At 46.7% G+C, this 22722-nt stretch overlaps 1 protein-coding gene across 1 annotated transcript; it reads left to right on the top strand.

The window, feature by feature from the left end:
* The first annotated feature begins 304 nt into the window (after window positions 1-304).
* On the top strand, window positions 305-22722 carry LOC100770325 (14-3-3 protein gamma). Its single transcript, XM_027416194.2, has 2 exons — window positions 305-590; window positions 19443-22722. The coding sequence occupies exons 1-2, from the start codon at window positions 504-506 to the stop codon at window positions 20097-20099; spliced, it is 744 nt and encodes a 247-aa protein (XP_027271995.1). The 5' UTR covers window positions 305-503; the 3' UTR covers window positions 20100-22722.

The raw sequence follows: 22722 nt of genomic DNA, 5'->3' as shown, positions 1-22722 counted from the left end.
CTCTGCCGGTCAGTTCGCTGCGGGTCGAACTACTACTCCCAGGAGTCCACGCGGCAGAGGCAAACGGTGGGGGCGCTCAGGGGGACGAGGAGCGATCTGAAGAAACTGAGGCGAAGGATTTGGGGTACATTAGAGCGCAGTGGACAATCGGGGAGACGCTGAGAAAACCTCGAAGAGCCACAAGGAGTGTTCCAATAGGGGCGAAGCCCGCTAAAGGAGGGGCCGGGCGGGGCCGGGCAGCTCGCGCGCATGCGCGAGTGGGCGGTGCCTTTGCGTCACCCGTGTGGGCGGGACCGCAGGGGGTTGTCCGTCCGCGGCACGCATTAGAGCTGCAGCCTTCTTGCGCCGGGTGCCGCGGTCGCAGCTCGTGCAGCCTTTTGCTCGCCCTCGCCTAAGCAGCTCGCTTCGTGCGTCGGCCTCCGACGCCCCTCTCTTTCCCTAAAGCCCTTCAAGGCGGTCTCCGGTGTCCTCCTCTCCAGCCGACCCGCTTCAGCCCCGCGAAGATGGTGGACCGCGAGCAACTGGTGCAGAAAGCCCGGCTGGCCGAGCAGGCGGAGCGCTACGACGATATGGCCGCGGCCATGAAGAACGTGAGTGTCTCCTCCCCTCCCCCCTGCCTCGCCCAGCCGCTCCCGAGCACCGGGGTTCTGGGCGTGGAAGGCATGCTCGGGGGCATGTCGCCTGGTCGTGACCGTGGGGTCACCCCTCCGTCCCCCTCCTTGGAGGGATTAATTAGGGACGGGTCCTAAACGCGCGACTCGGGCACCCGAGTGGTGACGCGGCCTCTTTCCCAGCCTCTCCGGGCTCGGGGCTGGGGCGGGGTCTGGCGTGGCTGGGCTCTGCTGGGGAGGGGTCTCTAAGTGACCCTGCTCGTCCAGGCTTCCGAGTCGGGGGCCGTGCGCATCCTTTGTGCCCCACTTCCCCTCCTCCCCGCTTAGGCGTGGGGGCGGGGGGACCGCATGGATGCGGTTCCTCTTTCTCTCCCTGGTGTCTGGGCGGCGCCTTTCCCATTCACTCAGCTGGTCTCCCAGTCTTCCGCCTCCCCACTCCAGCAGCTCCCCCTCCCCATCATCTTCCCCACTGACACATCCTTTAAAGAACATTGAATATTTCGGGAAGAAAAAAAAAACGTAGATCCCCTCCCCCAAAAACCCGGGCTTAATGGTGTAAAATCGAAACCACCTTGCTCACGTTTTTCTTAACAAAAGGCTTCCCTTTACCCATTTCCCAAAGCGAGTCCTCTGACTTCTACGGAGGGAGGGATAAGTGTGTCGTTGGCATTTCCATTCATGGCCCTCTGTGTGCCATATTCAGTTTTCATTGAAAAGGGTTAAACATGCCTTTGAATGCTAACTGACTGATTAAATTTGTGACATGCAGTTTCTCTTTTGAATGTAGGCACGAGTCTCCCGAAATTCCTTTAAGTGTAAAAAAAAAAATCCGTCTAATCTGACATTGCAAACAAAGCGATGCAGGGAGGCAGTATCAAGTCATTCCAGAAGATTCTGCATTTGTCATATTGCAGAGAGCCTAGACTGGGTGGAGGCTGGGAGGAGGGTTTTTTTTTTTTTAAATGTATCTGAGGCTTTTTCCCTCTGACCTAATGCATCCTCATACTGATGAGAAGAGAATACTGATCTCCAGTTGTCGCATTTTTGTCTGAGATGCAAAATTCTACCTATTTGCACCATTTTGTCAGTAGCACTTATTTATTAACGAGTTGGGGACCAGTTTGCCAGCAGAGGGGCAGTACTGAGTATTGAAAAATTAAGTAGAAAAATTAATAATTGGGTTTCCCACTCCCTTAATATTTAACTTCCTACCTTATGTAACAAAGGTTGTTAAATGCATCTCTGGTGTTAAGTGGCTGGAGTGTGCCTTGCAAGTTAAACCTTTCAAGTGAACGAATAGCATTAATTTTTAGTTAATTTTTTTCTAGTGTTTTCAAAAGTCCAGGTGTTTATCCTTTCCTAATCAAATGAGCTACAATTTTTTTCTATTTTATGAAAAAATAATTTGGCTTTAAGACCAGAGCTACTGTTGTGTTAGTGTGTTGCTACAGTTTCCTTTTTATAACGGTTTAACAGTTAAAGGATACAAGTTGGACTTCTGTGGGTCACTAATGTTGAAAATGTCTTCAGTTCGTGATATTTAGACTCTAATTCTCCCCTATTTCTAGTTCCACAGGAGAGCGAGTGACCTCGCACCTATATCCATAGCAACCCAGTGATGTCACACACAATGACACAGAGGCTGCAATGCACCTAAGGGCTGGTAGGGAGTTTTCAGATGGCATTTGTCCAAGGTAATGCAGAAATGAGCTGATAAGCCAGGTGGCATTGAACGTTTCATCTTCTACCACATTGGCCTCGATCACCAAATAAAAAAATTATTTCACTTTAGACATACAAGGGCAGTGACTTCTAGAAAAGTCCATTCACCTTAAATGTCCCTTAACAACTTTATAAGATACTTTCATATTTCTCAATATCCATATCCATATCACTTACTTTAAAAACCCAGTAACGAGGAAGTGAAGGAATTTCTAAATAAGAATGTCTCTGGTCATAGCGAGGTGGGTGTGCATTTAGTGTTATTTCAATGAGACAGCTTTTCATTAAAGCATTATTAAATGATGGCTGGCCATCTGCAGTAGCTGTTAGGAAATGAAAACCCAGTACAAAGTGTTTTCCATCCGAATGAGGGAGGTTGTACTCTGCTGACCATGCTATGAGAGGAAGAATGATTTGTAAGATATAGGCCTTTTAAAAAGTTTTTTTCAAGCCTATTTTCTGTGGCCTTTTAAGAAAATCAGCTTACCTCTCACCCCCAGTTTCCACACAATACTTACTTGAACCAGTGAGGAACATGGTTCCCCAGTGTGGTAACTCAAATCACCTGTGTCTCAAGCATGCGTCTCTTGGTTCAGTCCCTGGCACCGGAAAAATTGATGATGAAGGGAATTAAGGTGTAGTTTAAGCATCTAGGGTAATTCTGGAAATGCCACGTTTGGAATTCATGCACAGCTATATCTGTAGGTGACTAGGACATCAATAGTTAGGGGCAGTATTCTGAATTAGGAGAGGAGATAAATGTGCAATTTTGCATTTGAGCAGAATACCTAGATGGTTCCGACTTGTTAGGTTATCCCACTCTCCCCTCCCCCCACATATTCAGATTCTGTCATCTCACTTTCCTTTGGCTGATCACAGTCCAAAATAAAATGTAATAAAGTCTTCAGTCTATTGTTATAATTGTTCTTTCTACTTATCAGTTATTGCTCTTACTGTGCCTGTCAGAGATTAAATTTATCACAGGTATGTATGAGATACAGTGTTTGGGTTTAGCTGCAATTTCGGTATCTGCTGGGGATCTTGGAACACATCCCTTTGGGCAAAGGTGGAGACCACTGGAATATCCTGCCTTTGGCTTTCAATAGCCTCTTGAGAAGTTAATATACTGAGTAGGCCGCTGGTACTTGCATCCTGGGGGGAAGGAGGTCCTGGACCTTGGGGTTACTGGATTAGAACTCTGGACTTGGGATTACAGTGGTTGAAGGATGCCTTAGTTATAGAAACAGATCTTCCTGGTGGGATCAATGGGTTTTAAAGTCTTACTCGGCTAGTTCTTCAGGAGCCAGATCAATAGCTATTATCCCTAATGGAGTAATGATGCCTTTGCAGATTCCTTCGAGGTGGAGCTCTGCCAGCTGTTCTCAGTCACGACTTTTAGGCTGCTCTCCTTGGAGTGGAGAGAGCATATAACTTCATTTCTGGTGTTATCCTTCACAATGCTGAAATGAAGATTAAATTATTTTTCCTTCCTCTTTAAAAATTACCAGCCCGAGGAACAACTTGGAGGAATCGGTTCTTTTTCTACTGTGTAGGTCTGGGGATTGAACTCCAGTCATGAGACTTGGCAGCAAGCAACTATATCTGCTGAGCCATTTAACCAGCCCCTAATTTTTTCCTCCTAACTAATTGAAAAAAGAGAACCTTGTGCTTCCTGTGTTCTTTAAAGGATGTGTTTGAATATCTGTTACTATATTTTTAAAGATAGACCTCAGCTGTCATTTTTGAAGACTAATTATGTATTACTGAAAAGAAGGGCCTGGCGGTGGTGGCACAGGCCTTTAATCCCAGCACTCTTGGAGAGAGAGGCAAGCCGATTTCTGTGAGTTTGTGCCCAGCCTGGTCTACAGATAGTTCTAGGACAGCCAGGGATATGCAGAAACTGTCTCAAAAAAGCACACACGAAAAAAGGGAACAAAATGTTAGTTTTCATGAGTGGTGTTTTTTATTCTTTGCTGTTTTTTTTGGGTCAGGTTCTCAGTATGTAGACCAGGCTGGCATTGAACTCAGGTCCACCTGTTCCAGCCCCTTTGTTTCCCAAGTGCTGGAATTCTAGTACTAAGGCACCACACCCAACTGATAGGTATTTTCTTTCAAGTCACAGAGCATACTAACTATACACAATCCAATAATAAAAGTTAACAGTACAATTTAGTGGTATTTTAATATTTAATACTTAATAAGTTAAGCCCTTATTTATTTCAAAAATGGAAGGGTATGACTTGGAAAGTGGAGGCAAGAGAGTAACAGGACTACAGGAGAATCCTGTCAAAGCGGAGAAAGATGAGGCCACCTGTTTAAAAAGATCCTGGCCTGGACTGCAGCTTGCTGGGTTTGATTACCCACTCTGGAATGTGCCCACCACCACCCCCAGCCATTGATAATTAATTGGTTGTCCCTTGGTCTTTATTTTGAATATCTTCCTCTTTCATAAGGTAGAGGAAAGGACCTAGATTCTAGCTAGGTTTGTATTTCCATTTAAAGAGTCACTTAAGCTATATGCCATTCACCTAAACAAACAAGAGTAATTCATCTGAAATCTGAGCCAACTGTTAAGCCTTGGGAGGCTATGAAAACATGGCTGGTGTTCTTAAAAGCCCAAGGCTGGTTATTGTGAATGATTTCCCTGCTGTGGAGTAGTAGGTCCCTCGTGAACACTCCCCAGGCAGTAACTGAGCCTGGTGAGCTGTTGAAGCCAGCCCTCTATGTTGGGAGATGTTGAATATATTGGTTCACACCATGTTCTGTGGTTGTCAGCTTGGGAGTGAGTGTGCTGCCTTCTCTCCATGGACTGGCAGTTCCTCCAACTATAGCATAGCTCTTCATCTGGCTGGGCATCTGATTCTGTATTTCTGCCAGATTAATGAGAAACATGGAAGAAAAAACAGAACTTACTATGTGAGTGCTTTGCTCTATGTAAGTGCATCAGGTGCATGCAGTACCTATGAAGGTCAGAAGAGGGCGCCAAATCCCCAGAACTGGAGATAACGGACAGCTGTGAGCCACCATGTGGGAGCTGAGAACTGACTCAGGTTCTATGCAAGAGCAGCAATTGCTGTTAACCACTAAGCATCTTTCTGCCTCTTTTTAGTTTTTAGTTCAGAGGCAGGTTCTCGTGTAGTCCAGACTGGCTTAAAATTTGTATGTAGTTGAGGACAATCTTGCATTCCTGATCCTCCTGCCTCCGCCTTTCAAGTGCTAACAATGGAGCCCAGGGCATTGTGTATGCTAGGCAAGCCTTCAGGTGCATTTCTAACCCTCTGGCTAACAGTCCGCAATGTTAGTGTGAGGCAGGGTCTTACTATGTAGCCCTTAAACGTGTGATGCTGTTCTAGGTGTCAGTTACCATGCCTAGCATTCCTTTATCTAAGTCACTGCATTTGGTGTTCTCCCTTCACTGGATATCCCCATCTCTAACTGGAGGTGCCACCTTTCCCACCATTTTAGCCTGTAAACTGTATACAGCTACCTATGGCCTTTCTTTTAGTCATTTTTGTGTTCTCAGATTCCATTTTAGGTATCAGTTATTTTGATTATGAAACTATCATCTGGTTGGCTTTTTTAGTTATATTTATGTCAGTACGTGGGCATGTGAGTGTAGGTGCCTACAGAGGGCAGAACCGTTGGACCCTCCTGAATCTGGAGTTGCAAGCCCCGAGTACTTTCTGGTTTCTCTGTATAATAGCCCTAGCTGCCCTGGAAGTGGTGCTGTAGATCAGGCTGGCCTCGAACTCACAGAGACCCGACTGCCTCTGTCTACCAAGCCCTTGGAATAAAGGCCTGCGACACCACTGCCCAGCCATCACTCCACCCCCCTGTCCTGTGAGTTTTGTTTTTGATACCTCTCATAATCAGGGCAGCCTACGGTGGTTTAAAATTCACTCTAGTAGAGACTGGCCTTGAACTCAAGATCCTCATGAATCTGGGATGCTGCCCTGGCTGATCTGTGACTTTATATTCAGTGGGTCCTGTAATTTCACAAAAGTAACACAAATGTAGCCTTTAAACTTTGCATGTAGTTACTAGCCACCTTTTTCTATATGCCAGGCTGGAGATTGAACCCAGGCCCTCTGAATGCCAAGCATGTGCTGCAGCTGAGATGCCTGCTCAGCCCTCTTACTTTTGAGACCATTCTCACTTAATTGCCCAGGCTTGCCTTGAACTCGAATCAGCAGGCCTTGAAATTGCTATTGAACTAGGATTATGACTGTGCCACAAGTCCCCACTCACCCCCCTCTTTTTTTTTTTTTTTTTTTTTTTTTTTTTTTTTTTTTTTTTTTAAGCGGAGTCTCTCTGGCTGTCTTAAGGCTCACTATGTTGATCAGAGTTGTCTTGAACTCGGAGATCTGCCTGCCTCCAGAGCGGTGTGCCGCTGGTGTGTGTCACCATCTCCTTTTTTTTTTTTTTTTTTTTTTTTCTTTTCTAATTTGCAAGGGGAACAGTAGACTAGGCAGTAGCAGCTTGATTTAATTGATTGAGGAAGGTATTTGCTGAGTAGCACTCGCTGGCCTGATAGGTACTATGTAGTCCAGGCTGGCTGGCTGGGTGGTGGGATTACAGACCTAAACCACCAGCTCTCCTTTGTAAGGGACTGGTGTGGAGGAGAGTAAGCAAATTGCCAGCAGCATTTCACCTGATTTGAATGCCTCTGATGTGCCATGTAGCATTAGCTTTGTGAAATGGGAGAGAAGAAAAAGTTATCTGTAAACAATGGTCTCACATATGGGAAAAAGACCAGGCTGGCATTGTGCTCCCCATGTAACCTGATCTTGAACACCTGATCCTCCTGTTTCCACCTCCTTATTACTGAAGTTACAGGCACCACCAAGACAGGCTCAGGATTTTTCTGTCTTTTAAGATTTACTTTGTGTGTGTATTCATTTTGGAATGTGTATGTGTGCAATACCTGCTTGCAGGTGCCTTCAGGGACCAGAAGAGGGCGTTGGATACCCTAGAACTGGAGTTCCAGGCAGTTGTGAGCCATCCGACATTGATGCTAGGAGCTCCTGCAAGAGCACTGCTGAGCCATCTTTCCAGCCCTATTACATTTTTTTTTTTTTTTTTTTTTGAGATGGTCTCAGAAAACTCAGACTGACCCCATACTTGATGTGTAGCTGAGGGTAGTCCTGAAGTTTGGATTTCTCCTGCCTCTAACTCTCAAATTATTTAAACATCTTTATCTAGGAGATGTAGCTTCAGGATTTGTGTGTGTGTGTGTGTGTGTGTGTGTGTGTGTGTGTGTGTGTTGTTTTTTCTTTTAAGCAGTTGGACTCCGATGTGTACCTGCTATTCACCACCTCTACTAATGAGCCCCACCCACCTCCACTCAACCTAGACTAGATCTCCCAGTGTTGCTGAGGCTGATCCCAAACTTGATTAGAGCATCCTCCTTCCTCCAGAGTATATAGTATGGGCACTCAGCTAAACAGAAGTTTTTTCTTTCGAAGTGTGTATGAGAGAGAGTGCTGCAGAATTATAATGCTGGGTCAATGTGAAGCATCTGGCTTGAACCAAACCCACGTCCTCTAGAACAACACTGCTGTATTAATGAGCCATCTCTTCAACACCCCCCCACACTTTTTTTTTTTTTTTTTTTGGCATTTGTTGGGGCAGGAGAGGTGGCTCAGCATTTGTCCCTCTTTCAGAGGACCTGGGTTTGATTCCCAGCACTCACATTTCTGACAATCATCTGTAACTCCAGTTCCAGGAGGATCTGACTCTGCTGGCATCTGGGCACTGTGCACACATGGTGCACAGACATGCATGCAGCCAAAACACACACATACACATTAACAAAGGAATGTTGCGGGATAATTTGGTTTTTGCCTTGCAATACCAGGGTTTGAATGCAAGTCTTGCACATGCCAGGCAAGAGCCCATCCCTCAGTGTGCCTTCAGTCTTTGCCCCCCATTTTCATTTAGAATGTAGGGTGCTGCTCTTTTTGTTTGTTGTTTTTCGAGACGGGGTTTCTCTGTGTAGCTTTGGAGCCTATCCTGGAACTCACTCTGGAGACCAGTCTGGCCTCGAACTCGGAGAGATCCTCCTGCCTCTGCCTCTTCGAGTGCTGGGTGTGTGCCACCAACGCCCGGCTAATGGAAACTTTTAAAGTCAGGTCTGTTGGTATGTATGATCAACTGAAGCCCACACATGGGCACACACACACACACACACACACACACTCACTCTTTCTCCCCTCCCTCCCCTCTTTGCAACATATTGGCAATCTGTGTCTAAATACTTTGCTGCTCTCCTGGCCCTCTTTGGGATTATTTACCATTTGAGAAGATGGTTTTTGACTACTTAAAATTACCCTTTATTTGCCACAGATGCTCAAATTACCAGCAGTATCTTTACAGTCAGATTTAGCAACTTCCAGTGTAGCCGTTTTTTCTTAAGACATTAAATCCCAGATAGTAGTTAATTTCCTCTCCCTCTTGGGGTTAAAAGAGATGCTTACCCCTCAGCTCATGCTCCCACGAGGGGCCTGAAATCCTGGGTGGGTTGGGAGTGGGTGGAGAGGGTAATGCTGAGTGCTGAGCCGGTAGGTAAGCTCTTGGATCTGGATGGGGTAGGATGGGGTAGGCTCGTCTGTTCCCTGTTCTTTTTTTCTTCATCTTTTTGAGGTAAGGACTCACTATGTAGCTTTGGCTGTCCTGAAACTTGCTATGTAGAGCAGGATAGCCTTGAACTCAGGAGATTTACCTGCCTCGGCCTCCTGAGAACTGGGCTGAAAAGTGTGCATCACTGTGCTTGGACTTGTTTTGCCTCTGCCTCTCGTGTGCTGGGATTTCAGGCTTTCTGCACCACTCTAGGCTGCTTATGTTTTTCTTCCAACATGAGCTTGCTAGGTAGCCTAGGCTGGCCATAAATTTCATTTTTGTACCCATCACCAATTGTTGGGATTAGAGATAGCTTCACCTGGCTTAGTTGATACATTTGTTAATATTGGTATGCATTCCATGGTAGATGAATGGAAGATGCTTATTTAGCCCCCTTGACCTTGTGATTGCTATAGGTGTAAATCATATCAGGACTAAGCCAGGTTTGGTGGCGCATGCCTTTAGTCCCAGCACTCAGGAGGCAGAGGCAGGCAGATCTGAGTTCAAGGCCAGCCTGGTCTGGTCTACAAAGAGTTCCAGGACAGCCAGGATTGTTACACAGAGGAACCCTGTCTCAAAAATTTAAAAAAACAAAGCAGGACTGTTCTGTTTGGAGAATTCTAAGATTCTTTTATTAACTATCTTTGACCCCATGATTGTGTGTGCTTTAAATATCACTTAACCAAGGAGAATTTACACTTTTTAGCATGAGGAGGTAAGTGCTGTAGTTTTACTTTCAGTCCTGGAGATAATGGCCAAGAGAAGGGATAGAAGCCAGACTCCTAAATGGAAAGGTCTTGTGGTAAAGAAATGGATCTGGGAGGAACTTGGAACTTTGATAGCAGAAATGTTGTAACTTTAGCCAGGTGTGGTGCCATGCACCATAGTCTAGCTCTCCAGGAGGCCATGTAAAGGGGTTGCTTGAGCTCTGGTTGAGGCTAGACCAGTAACCTAGTGAGTCCTGGTCTTTTAAACAGAACAAAAAAAAACAGATGGGCTGGGGAGATGGTTCAGTGCTGAGAGGCTTAAATTCAAAATTTCTAGACCCACCCAAATCCTGATTGTTGTAGTGACCTTTGTAATTCCAGTACTCTCAAGTTGAGGTGGGGATGCACCCCCCAGAAATTCACAGCCTGGTGTATGCTGTGATGAGAAATGAAGGGACCCCCACCTCAAATAAGGTGGAAGGAACTGAGCAGTGGTGGTTCACACCTTTAATTCCAGCACTTTGGAGGGGGGTAGAGACAGGTGGATCTGAGTTTGAGGCCAGCCTGGTCTACAGAGTGAGTTCCAGGACAGCTAGAGAAACCCTGTCTCAAAAAACATTTTGGGGATTTATGGAGAAGAGGTGGAAATAGTTTGTATTTTTTTCAGCAGAAAGTTTTTTAGATGCAGTGATACTTGGGCAGTATTTGGGGTTGTGAGTTTCAGGTATAGAAGGAATAGATTCTTCTTTTTTTTTTTTTTTTAAGATATATTTATTGTGTAGACAGCCTTTTGCCTGAATGTATTCCTCCTGTGTTCTGCCCCTTCCTGTGCTCTGATCTGTCTACCAGCACTGCAAACACTCTAACCTCACTAAACACCTTACATGTTTCATACCTACTGGCTTTTTGGAGAAAGGGATCTCTTTCATCTTATATTTTAACTCATTGGAGCTTAGGTTATTGCATATTTGATTTTTGTTTGGGGGAGACAAGACAAACTTCCCCCAAAGCAAAGTACAAAAGGGCCAGAGAGGGACTGGAAGAATGGCTCAGCGTCTAAGAGCACTGCTAACCTTCCAGGGGAAGTGCTGCACAGCTGGAAGGAAAGGGGTGGATTTGGGGGCCATTTTTAAAAACACTATAGTCTGACTGATCTTGTATAGCTTCTGTCATTCCACAAACATTGGGAACTGCCTGTTAGGATGGTTCTGGGTGAGTCACGGGAGCAGTTTGGAGGGAGGGCACTAATCTGAAAACAAAGCAAAACACTCCTTTGGAGCCTACCACTACAGATCAGAACCACCTGCCAATGGGAACCAGGTTGCAGTATTCTCTTAGGTGATGGTGGCCTGAAGTAGGGTTTCCTTCTCTACAGTCTTCGTCCTCTGCATTTGTAGATGGTGCAGTAGTGGCCATGGCTCCTCCAGTAGAAGCAAGTGTGGGTCTGGGGAGAGTGTCTGCCCCAGCCAGTGTGAGAATCTGAGTTCACAATTCCTAGGATCTTATAAATTGACAAGAATAGTGAGTGGTACATGCCTGTAACCCTATAGCACTAGGGAGGCAGTGACAGGTGGCTCACTGGAACTTCCTGGCCAGCTAGTTTTGCCCACTCTGTAAGGTTCAGTGAGAGAATGTCTCAGAATCAAAGTTGGTCTCTGGCCTCCATTACATGCTGTCATGTAATTGTGTGTGTCTACACTCTGGACGCCAGAGGCATCTAATAGTCTGCAGGTGGAGTTGGCAGATGGCGTGAGCTACCTTACTAGGTGCTGGGAAAGAGCAAGCAAGTGCTTTTCACTGCTGAGCAGTCTCAAGTCTTGTGCCCCTGCCCTGAAATTTACTGTGTAGACCAGGCTGGCCTTGAACCCAGAGATCTGCCTGCTTCTGCTTCCAGAAGACCTGGGATTAAAGGCATTCGCATTCCAGTCTGTTTGAGTTTTTGTTGTTGTTGTTGTTGTTTAAACTTATGTGCATTGGTGATTTGACCATGGGTGCTGGATCCCTGGAACTGGAGTTATGAGTTGCCCTGTGGATGCTGGGAATTGAACCTAGGTCCTCTGGAAAAACAAGTCAATGCTCTTAAACCACTGAGCCATCTCTCCAGCCTCCCCCTCCTGTTTTAGTTTTTTTTTTTTTTTTTTTTTTTTTTTAAAGATTTATTATGTATACAGCCTTTTGTCTGCATATATTCCTACACACCAGAAGAGGGCACCAGATCTCATTATAGATGGTTGTGAGCTGCCATGTGGTTGCTGGGAATTGAACTCAGGACCTCTGGAAGAGCAGCCAATGCTCTTAACCTCTGAGCCATCTCTCCAGCCCCCTGTTTTAGTTTTTAAAGACAAGTTCTCATATTCCAGGCTGACCTAGAACTTGTGACAAACCTCTTAATTTGGTCTCCCTGGTGCTGAGCTTCCTGGCTTGGGTCACCACTTGGCTGTGGGTGGCAGTTTTTTCTTTTCTCTCTCTTCCCCCTACCCCCCAAAGACAGGGTTTCTCTGTGTAGCCCTGGCTGTTCTGGAACTCACTCTGTAGACCAGCTGGCCTCAAACTTTGACATCCTCCTGCCTCAGCTTCCTGAGTGCTGGAATTAAGGATGTCACCACTACCTGTTGAAAAGAAGTAGTTGTATAGTGGAGAGCGTGCAGGATTTGGAGCCAGGTGATTTGAGTTGTTCTTTGGCTCTTAAGTCAGTCTCTTTCTCTTTAATGGAGGCTTCATTTTTAGATGTATTTTTATGAGACAGGGTCTCATGTAGGCCCAAGCTGTCTTCAGATTCACTGTGTAGTAGAGGATGACTTTGAATTTCTGATCTGCTTGTCCCTACCAGCATGAGTGCTGCCCCAGTTTTATTGGGGTGTGGTGGGGAACAACACAAAGCTTCATAAATGGTAGGTAAGGCAGCCCTATATATCCACCAATTGAACTGTGCATCAGACTTCAAAAACTTGTGATTTAAGAAATTATTTGGGAGGCTGGTGAGATGGCTCAGAGGTTAAGAGCACTGACTGCTCTTCCAGAGGTCCTGAGTTCAATTCCCAGCAACCACATGGTGGCTCCCAACCATCCGTTATGAGATCTGGTGCCCTCTTTTGGTGTGTAGATATACATGGAAGCAGAATGTTATATACATAACAAATAAAATCTTGCACACCAGGCTAGCTTCAAACTCAATGGAGGTCTGCCTGCTTTTGCCTCCCATGTGCTGTGATTGAAGATGTGTGCCACCTGGCTTGGCCCTATTGTTTTGAGACAGGGTCTCATGTAGCCCAAGCTAACCTTGAATACCTGTACCTCCTGCTTTCATACTTGGAAATGCTGAGATACTAGCCAAGCCTGTGTCACCACATCCAGCTTTATCTGTCTCATATTTAGAAATAACAGCAAGCACTTAGTCATCAGCAGTTATCTTCAGGGTTAGAAGGATTACAGTTGAGTGAGGAGTTCATTTCTGGCTATAAAATTATGAGAACTTTATAATGTGGAACCCAGGCACATAGCAATGATCTCTGACAATCTGTGCAAGACCCCCAAATGTCAAAGAACTACAGGAATTCTTTTGTGTGTGTGTGTGTGTGTGCGCGCGCGCGCATGCGATCTTACTCTTATGAAAGTTTGAGTGTGTACCATGTATATGCAGGAGCCCTTGGAGGCCTGAAAAAGCAGTTAGATCCTCACAGCTGGAATTACATAGATGGGTCTGAGCCTCCTGATGTCCCCTGGGAGCTAAATTCGGGTCCTCTGCAAGAACAGTGACTACTTTATAAACTACCAAGTCATCTCTCTCCCATTAGAAAAATCTTGGAGGCAGTGACTTTTTTTGTAGTCCTGGGATGGATTGGGGCTTTTATTCCCTTCCTCAGCCTCCCTAGTGCTGGGATTTCAGCAGTATGCTACTGGTTGGTCTTTAGAATTCTTTAATTTTTCTTTTGGTTTTTCAAGACAGTTTTTCTATGTTACCCTGGCTGTCCTGGAACTTACTCTGTAGATCAGGCTGGCCTCAAACTGAGATCCTCCTACCTCTGTCTCCTGAGTGCTGCCTGGTGATCCTAGGAATTCTTTTTTAGTGAAATTGCTTTTTTCTTTGATATGTGACTAGAGCTACACCATCCTATGCTCTGATGCAGAACACACACGATTAAAGCCAGGAGGGAGGCGTTTGATCCCTGTGCTGTTGTGAGTGCTATCACCGGGGAAAGATGTTTTCTCCCTTTTTTTTTTTTTTTTTAAAAGATTTTATTTATTATGTATACAACATTCTGCTTCAGTGTATATCTGTACACCAGAAGAGGGCACCAGATCTCATAATGGATGGTTGTGAGCCACCATGTGGTTGCTGGGAATTGAACTAAGGACCTCCGGAAGAGCAGTCGGCGCTCTTAACCTCTGAGCCATCTCTCCAGACCTCAGTGTTGGTATTCCAGATGTGTTGTGAATGACCTAGTACTCCAGGACTTTAAGGTCAAAGTCATCCAGGTATCTTCCCATGTATTTCCGTAGTTGGTGATCTTGGAGTAAGAACTCTAGTAGAGAGCAGTTGACCGTGCTAATACTGGCTCCTTCTGAGCAGCTGTCAAGGGGGGCGGGGTTGTTTTGACATTGATGAGAACTACAGATTTCCCAATCCTTTTTACTTGCAGTTTTCTATTTCTGCTATCCTTCAGTCACTGACAGAAACTTGCGGTAGGAGTTTGGAGGGCCCCCTACCCCCACCTCTCCACAGACTAAGCCCAGCATCTTCTCGTGACTCCAGGCTCCCACTCTTGCCTATGCTCCATCTCCACCATCTTAGTAGTTTTTTAAGCAGAACACGCAGCTCTGAAGGACAGGGACTTATACTTGCTATGTTTTCTAAGTAGTCTTCAATCACATTTACATGATAGGCAAAGAGAGCATGTGGAGGGAACAGGGAGTCCTAGCACCCAGGAGGCAGAGCCAGACAGATTTCTGGGAATTCCAGCTCAGCCAAGGCTAAACAGTAGGATTTGTGTTCACAAGGGAGGTGGGGGATGACACTGTTCAGTGATGGTGTTAAACACTTTCCCCAGTGTCAGGCTCTGTACATCCGTGGTGGATATTCATTCTACCTTGGTTGAGCCCTTTTTGAACACTACTAGATTTTCCCCATTTTAAACAAAATAAACCAAAAAGGCTTTGGGGCCAGGTAGGGTACCTGCCACCAAGCCTGAGGGATCTGAGTTCAATCCTTGGAATCTAACTGATGGAAGGACCGACTCCTACAAAGCCATCCTCTGATCCCCCACAGAAAAATGTTTTTAAGAAACATTTTTCAGGGAGGTGCTGAAGAGATGAAAGTTCAGAGCTCTTCATGAGGACCCAGGTTCAGTTCTCAGTACCCACCCAACGGCTCACAGCTGGCTAGTCCAGCACCCTTCTGGCACCTTCAGGTACCACACACAGTGTGCAGCAGAAACCCATAACATAAATGAAAATATTCAGGGACCTGGAGATAGCTTAGTGGTTGGCGTGTGCTGCTCTTGCAGAGGACCTATGTTTGGTTCCTACATGGGGTGGTTCACAACCGCCTGTAACTCCAGCTCAAGGATCTGATGCCCACTTCTGACCTCTAAGGGCACCTATTCAGGTGTGCACAATTAAAAATTGAATAAGTTTTAAAAGATGATTAAAATTTTAAGTTTGAAAATTATCTTTTTATTTATTAGTTCTAGTTAGGGAACAAGCTTGATTCACATGTAAGTCACTTCTCCCTCTCCCTCCCCTCCCTCCCATCCCTCCTCCCCCACCCCAGCCTACCCCCCACCCCATCCACCCACCACTCCCCAGGCAGGGTAGGGCCCTCAACGGGGCTCTGCAAAGTCCACCAAATCTTCCTGTGCTGGTCCTGGGCCCTTCCCTGTGTGTCCAGGGCCAGAGTGTATCCCTTCACGTGGGATGGGCTCTCAAAGTCCCTTCTTGCACCCAGGAAAAATACTAATCCACCACCAGAGGCTCCCTGGAATGCAGAGGCCTCCTTATTGACATCCATGTTCAGGGGTCTGGATCAGTCTTGTACTGGCCTCCCCGACAGCATCTGGGGTCGATGTGCTCTCCCTTGTTCAGGCCAACTGTTTCTTTGGGTTTCTCCAACTTGGTACAGACCCCTTCGCTCTTCATTTCTCCCTCTCTTTAACTAAATTCCCTATTTCAGCTCAGTGTATATTTGTGGATGTCTGTCTCTGGAAAATTATCTTTAGCCGTAAATACATTACTCTGTGTGTGTGTGTGCAAGCATGTCTGGTGTTACGGTGCTATGGCATTCTTTTTTTTTGGTTTTGTTTTGTTTTGTTTTGTTTTGAGACAGGGGTGCTCCCAAATGCTGAACCATCTCCTCTCCTGACTTCAGTGTCTTTTTTTTGTTTTGAGATTGCAACAGGGTCGCTGGAATTTGATTTGTAGACTTAGCTGGCTTTGAACTCACAAAGATTCTACTGCCCGCCCTCAGTGCTGTATTAATGGTGTGAACCACCACCATGCCCAGCTAATTTAAGATTTTTTTTTTCTGAGACTGGGTTTCCTCTGTGTAGTTTTGTAGCCTATCCTGGCACTCGCTCTGTAGGCCAGGCTGGCCTCGAACTCACAGAGATCCGCCTGCCTCTGCCTCCTGAGTGCTGGGATTAAAGGCGTGTGCCACCAATGCCCGTCCTGACTTAAGATTTTTAAGGGAAAAAAACTTTTGTTTTTTGCTGCTGGGGGCACTGGGCAAGTGCTTTCCTACTGAGCCATGCCCCCAACCCTCTTGTACTACTTGATAGGGTCTCTCTCCAAGTCTCCCAGGCAGTCTCCTTGAACTTTCCACCCTCAATCCTCTGCCTCCTTAGTGACCCAGATAGTGGGTCTGCCTCCTTGCTCCTTCCTTTGCTTTGAGCAGACTTGTTAGAGCCTAAGGTTTTCCCCTCTAACTTAGTTTTCACTGGCAGAGACCACAAGAGACTGTTCCAGATGTGGCTGAGTTACTCTAGCTAAAGGTTCCCATTGGCCTTGCACAATCTTCTTGTTGCAGTTGGTGGCAAGGAGACAAACTCTTTCTCCATAATGGCCCACTGCTACTTCTGGGCTCTGCAGCCAGAAGTCCTCTGTAGCAAGAGCCGAGCCAGTGGTGTAGTGTGCTAATGGTGTAGTGATGAGGTCACCGGAGCTTTAAATAGTTCCAGGCTCTTGAAATAAGGACAGCATGATTTAGGGCAAAGGCCAGAACAGGATCTCCATGGCTGCAGGCACTTGAGCTGTTCTGGCATCTGAGACAGTGATTGGGTTGCACTGCAGCAGGGTATCAGTTTCTGTAGAGACCTGAAAACAGGCCAGGGGCTGGTGGCCTGAGAGCCTCAGGGACTTGTGTCCCAGTCTGTCTGAGGAGTTTGTTCTTTACAGGCTGCTTCATGGAAGGAATATAAAGAGCTAAGCAAGTGTCAGGTGAAAGAGACACTCCGTCCAGGAAGGTGGCAGGTAGAGGTGGCTGTTGAAAAGAAATGCAGATGGTGCTGAATGAAGGATATAAGATGAAAGGCCTCCTCAAAGGCCTCACTCCACACCTGGAGCACACAGTGTCTTCGTGGGTGCTTTGAGCACTGCATGGCAGCTCAAACCGTGAATCCCACCATGCCAGAACCAGAGACAGGTGGATGAGTTGTAGACCAGCCAGGGCTGTTTGTCGTCTCTGTTTTTTGGTTTTGCTTTTTTGAGACAAGGTTTTTCTTTGTGTACCTTTGGCTGTCCTGGAACTCTGTATACCAGGCTGGCCTCAGACTCTGCCTCCCTCATGCTGGGATTAAAGGAGTTAGTTCACTATAACCTCTCTGGCTAAGGGCTATGTTGTAGTGAGACCTTGCCCCCCCCCAAAAAAAAAAGTCTCAAACACATGAGGATAACCCATGAAATGTATGTTTTTTATGGATGATAGTCAATTAGAATATAGCTCAGTGTGATAGAGGGCTAGGTTAACATGCCAGAGACTCTAGGTTCGCTACCCAAGACCTCCTAAAATGTAATGGTGAGACTACACAGATAAAGCAGTCAAAACCCAGAGAAATGGAATGTCTTGCTCCTCAGACTACTCAACAAACTCAGGCTTCAGAACTGAGCATGTGTGAGGCAGGTTGGCCACTCTTTACAGTCCAGCCGTAGAGAGGCTAAAGCAGAAGAATGGAGAGTTCAAGGACGGGTGTCCTGGCTGGTTTGGGTTTTTGTTTTGACTTTATCAACTTGACACAAGCTAGAGTCATCTGTGGGAGGGCCCAGCCCATTGTGGGCAGGGGGTGGCTGAGTTGACTAAGTCATGGAGAGAAGCCAGGAAGCGAGGCTCCTCCATGACCTCTGCCTCTAGCTTCCTGCCTGACTTCGCCCTGAAATGGAGTGTGCCCTCAGAGGTGTCTGTCACAGCATCTGGCACCTAACTGATGTGATGTCGGCCTGTATTGTTCAGGGTGGTGTTGGCACAGGGCAGTAACTGTTATGGCAGAAAGTGCCCCTTGCTTGACTTCCTTATGCTCTGAGTCCTAGCAGACCCACAGCAGTTCTTCCCTCTTGCCTGCATTGGAGTGAGGAAGGTCAGAGGTTAACTTCACATACTGGGCTCAGCATGGTGCGGTGATGGGAGCTTGCATGTGTGCACGCAGCCCTGGGTTCTGGTGCCAAGTGGCTGTCTCTCTTGTCCCTTCTTGTTTTCCCAGGACTGCAAGTTGAACCTAGTAGGCTAGTGCTCTGCTGCTTAGTTGCAGCCCCAGCCCTGGAGGTGTTGTAGACCATTTCACACTGGTCAGAATCTTAAGTTGCTAGGCTTTTTTTTTTTTTCCTCTCTCTCCCCCTTTCTTTTTTAAGCTTATTGTGTAGACCACACTGGCGCTGAACTCAAACATTTTATGTGCATTAGTGTTTTACCTACCTGTGTCTGTACACCACTTGTGTGCCTGGTACCTGCAGAGACCAGAAGAGGAGGCATGGAGGGCATTGGGTCCCCTGGACTTGTAGTTACAGATGGTTGTGACCCATCATGTGGGTGCTGGGAATTGAACCCCAGGTCCTCTGAAAGAGCCATCAAGGCTCTTAACCACTGAGCCATAAAGTTCTTTTTGGTTTTTGAGACAAGGTTTCTCTGTGTACCTCTTGTTGTCTTAGAACTTGCTCTGTACAACAGGCTACCTGTTCCTCCTGAGCTCTGAGATTAAAAGTGTGCAGCACCACTGTCTGGCCCCATTTTTAAGTTCTTTATTCATTTATTTTTATGTATATTGGGGGCGTGTATTTGCATGGCATGTGAAGGTCATAGGACAACTTGGGAGAGTCCGTTCTCGCCCCAGTTGTGAGGCTTGACAGCAGGCAGCTTCACCCTCTGAGCCGTCGCCCAGTGTTGACTTCCTTTCTGTGATGTGTCATTTGGTGTTAGCATGGGAGTAGAAAATTTTTCCTTTTTTCTCAAGTCTACTTGAGGGTGACTCATTCCCAGAGGGACTAGGATTCGAAGAACAGGGCAGGTTGAGGAAACTTGTTCCTTCCTGGGAGCTGCTGAGTGTGTGCACAGCCATCATACGCTCATGCATGTCCATGACAGCTCTTGACATTTGCACTTGGGGCATTCGACTTGTGTAAGACCTGGACTGACAGGCACTCCTGAGGCAGACAACGGTGCTTATTGCTGTGGAATCCATCTTCGTGTCTTTCTGCATCCTAGTCACCTGGCTAGCGGAAGGACCTGTTGTGGGTTGATGTGAAGCTATACTTCTTGCTGTTATCTTAAGTCTTAATGATGCTGGGTTCCTTTCTCCTCCAGGTGACTGAGCTGAATGAGCCGCTGTCCAACGAGGAACGGAACCTCCTGTCGGTGGCCTACAAGAACGTGGTTGGGGCTCGCCGCTCCTCCTGGAGGGTCATCAGCAGCATCGAGCAGAAGACTTCTGCTGACGGCAACGAGAAGAAGATAGAGATGGTTCGAGCCTACCGGGAGAAGATCGAGAAGGAGCTAGAGGCCGTGTGCCAGGATGTGCTGAGCCTGCTGGATAACTACCTGATCAAGAATTGCAGTGAGACCCAGTACGAGAGCAAAGTGTTCTACTTGAAGATGAAAGGGGACTATTACCGCTACCTGGCTGAAGTGGCCACTGGGGAGAAAAGGGCGACTGTGGTGGAGTCGTCTGAGAAGGCCTACAGCGAAGCCCACGAGATCAGCAAGGAGCACATGCAGCCCACCCACCCCATCCGGCTGGGCCTGGCACTCAACTACTCCGTTTTCTACTACGAGATCCAGAATGCCCCAGAGCAAGCATGCCACCTGGCCAAGACGGCCTTCGATGATGCCATCGCCGAGCTCGACACTCTGAACGAGGACTCCTACAAGGACTCCACTCTGATCATGCAGCTGCTCCGAGACAACCTAACGCTCTGGACAAGCGACCAGCAAGATGACGACGGCGGCGAAGGCAACAATTAAGGCCCCGGGTGGACTGGCAGCGCACGCCGATGCTACTACTGCAGTCTTTATTTTTTTCCCATGAGTTGGGGGTCGGGTGGGGGAGGGGAAAGGGAGGGCTCACCTTCCCAGGGAGAAACCCACGACTGTCCTGTCTTTGATCGCCTCTTTGACATTTTTGCCAAAATACCACTAGTGGAAAGTCAGGCTTGCTGTGCTGGTATCGGAGCTGCAGCCTCACACAGGCACCCGGACTGCCGTGCAAGTGGAGCTGTCTGCCTTTAGTTTAACTTATTGTAGACGGTAGGGTTTAAGATGAGAAGAGAAACCGGAAATGGATGGCCCTCATTCAGTGTGTTCTGTGGTTCCAGTAAGAATTCTACTGTCCATACTCTCGTCTTCAGTTCTGTAGCTGTTTTCTCTCTGTTGTGGCTGTGCTGGGTTTTTTGTTTTTTTTCTTTTCCCTTTCCCCAGGGTGATCTCTACTAGAGAAGGCTAAGTTACCCAGGCTTAGACAGGCTTAGAATGGAAGACACAACCTTTGATGGGTCAGCCTGGCCCTGTTTTCAGAAGTATGATGGGTTGACAGTATTAACACTAAATTCTAGTTTACAGTATTTCTACATGACAGCCATACACGACATGAAGCCATTGGTTCTGAGTTTTCCTTTGTCAGCTCAGCTTTGCATCCGTATCCCGCTGTATCCAGGTTGGTCTGACTGTTCTCAGCTACTTTACATGTTGAGAATCAGAACTGCCTTTGGGGTTTTGGTTAATGGGTGTTTGGCAGGTAGCTGGCTTCGGGATACTTTTTTTTTTTTTTAAGTTCTTTACTCTTTCAGTTAAACCCACCACAAAATAGAAGCACCACACACAGAGAAAATGGAGAAAATTCAGGTCTGTCTGTCATTTCTCATGTTGGTATTTTCAGAGACACTGCTCTCCAGCAGACAGGGCTCCCTCCTCAGTCACTGCCTGTCGTCCATTTCTTGGCACTGGGTAACCCCGCACACCTCGTGCTGTCAGCATGCAGGTGTCTGGAGGCCACTGGATTGTAGAGGCCAGTGGTTAGAGCGAGAAAGGTGGAGCATCAGTTGCAAGCAGCTGAGCCAACGGGAAGCCCACTGGGAAGAGCCAGCTTCACTCAAGCCTGTCCAGTGTGGGAGCCTGGTCCCCAAGTCAGTTGTCCCTGCCACCACTCCCATCACCCAGCACTCCTTTTCCAAATGCTTGGTGGAGGGGAGCTGATATTTAGAGGGGTGCCATGTGCGCTCCGCCTGTTTGAGCTAAGCTTTCCTGGCTTTTCCTTTTGAATGAGAACGTAGATGCTGGAGATGGCTTCTCTATCGTGAGGTCACACTGCACGTGTGACACTGAAGGAAGCTATGCTGCTGTGCCCTTCATGGTCCGTCTCACTTAGCCCCAGGCCCCTCTTTTTCTCTGTGGATAAATTATCCATAAAATGCCTTGTTGCATGCAGAGTGTACGCTTTCTGTCTTCTAAAGGATCCATGGTCCTATGGATTCCCAAGATGGGCAACACCCCAAACTTGCTTTCCTCGTGTTCAAAGACCTGGCAGCCACCTTCTCTCATACCAAAACCAAGCTCCCACTTGAGAAGTGAGTATGCTCAACAGGATGCCGGTCATGTGGCTGTAGAAGAGTGACTGTCTCTCAGCACAGTCCTAGCATGCCTTTCCTCAGAGGCCCCTCTTGCTAGTGAGCAAGGACCCACTACCCGAGGCCCATGGAAGAACCGAGGGGGGGAGCTTGGGCACCAGAGCCATGGACGGGGTCAGTGGGGCTTTGCCTAGTTTGTCTCTGTGTCCGCAGTAAGCATGTCCTTGTCCCACTTGTCCTGTTTGGAAATGACCTACTGGAATTGCAAAACCTAGTTTCTCTTTAAATTTCAACCTTGACCCTGGCTGTGTTGTAGAAGGATCTTGTGAGAGGGTAGAACTGAAGAGGGAAGAGTGGGACGTTCCTTCCCCTTCCCTTTACTGTTGAGAAGCGCACCTGCCTTTGATGCTGTCTCCAGTGCCGCGGTTGCTCCTCCATCCTATTGATACAGTGTTGTGCATGCTGGTGTTGTATTTCTATACGGTAGCTTGACATTTATTAACTTATACTGTAGGTGTTATGTATTCCTATGACAAAAAAAAAACAACTAAGACTTCAAAATTTTTAAATTTTTTTTTATTTAATTTTTTTCCTTTCAGGGGTAAAGTTTGCTTTACCAAATAGTGATTGTAACAAATTGATCTGTTTTGGATGTTGCTATAGTGACATGCAGTTCTATATTTTGTTTTTCAGGGGGGAGGGGACAAAAGAAACACCAGTGTTAGCTTACTCTTAATGTCTGGTGTTTGTCATGGTGAAACTATAACTATTACAGTGTAGGAGAACGCCACGACGTTCTCTGAGTGCGCCTCCGTGCTTTCTCGTCATGTATGATGCAGTGAACTATTTTTAAGGTCTAATCAAGTGATATTTTTTTTTCCCCCCTCAACTCCGTGTTTCGCTAAGGAATTATTTCGCACACGGACCATTCTTAGCAGTTTTCCTCAGTGATGGAATATTCATGAATGTGAGTCATTATGTAGCCGTCGTACATTGAGCAAAATAAACGCACAGATCTGATGTCA

This window comes from Cricetulus griseus, chromosome 4, assembly GCF_003668045.3.
Source record: "Cricetulus griseus strain 17A/GY chromosome 4, alternate assembly CriGri-PICRH-1.0, whole genome shotgun sequence".
NCBI lineage: Eukaryota > Metazoa > Chordata > Mammalia > Rodentia > Cricetidae > Cricetulus > Cricetulus griseus.
Note: the sequence above shows the minus strand (reverse complement) of the source record. Positions and strands in the feature narration are given on the sequence as shown.